At 38.9% G+C, this 796-nt stretch overlaps 1 protein-coding gene across 5 annotated transcripts in view; it reads right to left on the reverse strand.

Annotated features, from left to right (window-relative positions):
* The window catches only part of LOC139022732 (zinc finger protein 22-like), a 24,970-nt gene extending 24,174 nt beyond the window's left edge, over nt 1-796 (reverse strand). For 3 of the 5 annotated variants that reach the window (XR_011473782.1, XR_011473783.1, XM_070433841.1), the window contains exon 1: nt 488-796. Coding sequence is in view for 3 of the 5 variants with exons in the window: in XM_070433841.1 (XP_070289942.1) it covers nt 488-758 (271 nt within the window). In the remaining 2 variants the exon portion in view is untranslated. The remainder of the gene's footprint in view (nt 1-487) is intronic. The other 2 variants (XM_070433843.1, XM_070433842.1) reach the window with 2 other exon arrangements.

The following is a 796-nucleotide window of genomic DNA, read 5'->3' on the forward strand; positions in this document are numbered from 1 at the left end:
CTCAGGACTCTGGGCAGCCATTTTGTTTGTTTAAAAACTAGGTTGTCCCTTTAAAAAAGCGACACAACAATCAATCAACCAATCTGCAGTTCAACCAATAACAAAGCAGTAATTCCACCACTGTTTTGGTAATAAGATGATGGATGGGGCTGGAGGAATGTAACTACTCTCAAATTCATAGACAGACCCATGTATGAAAGGACTGACCATCCATGATATCAACATTATAGTTTTAACCATGTTGATTTACATTGTTGCTTCTAAACATTGGAGTACATTGGATTAAAAAAAGCTTATTTGGGGTTCTGATTGGGCAAACAGTTGAACTAAGCTCATGAGGCATGTGTTATATTCTTCAAGAATCAATGGCTATAAATAAATAATTTAAAAGTCAAAATATGGATGTAGCAATTGTAGATTTCCACTTTAACACCAAGCATCAGTTCAACAACCACAGAGTTTGTGCTTCTGTTAAGACAGTACTTACTAGTGTTAATCAGGGCCCGTTCATCGTCAGTCTCCTCTTCTTTCACTGAAACTTCGTCATCCTCTTTCACTCTGAACGCGTCTTCCTCTTCTTTAACTGAAACGTATTTCTCTTCTTCTTTCACTGTAACAGCCTCACCCTCTACTTGTTTTTGTATTGTAACAGGCTCCTCTTCCTCCTCCTCTTTCACGAGAGTTTCTTTCTCCATCCAGCAGACCTCCTCTTCTTCAGCAGGATCGGGGTTAAGTTTGAGACTGGAGCTATGAGGCATGTATTGAAATAGCTAAGCGGTATAATTCAAAGCAGTGT

This window comes from Salvelinus sp. IW2-2015, linkage group LG21 (genome assembly GCF_002910315.2).
Source record: "Salvelinus sp. IW2-2015 linkage group LG21, ASM291031v2, whole genome shotgun sequence".
Taxonomy (NCBI): Eukaryota; Metazoa; Chordata; class Actinopteri; order Salmoniformes; family Salmonidae; genus Salvelinus; species Salvelinus sp. IW2-2015.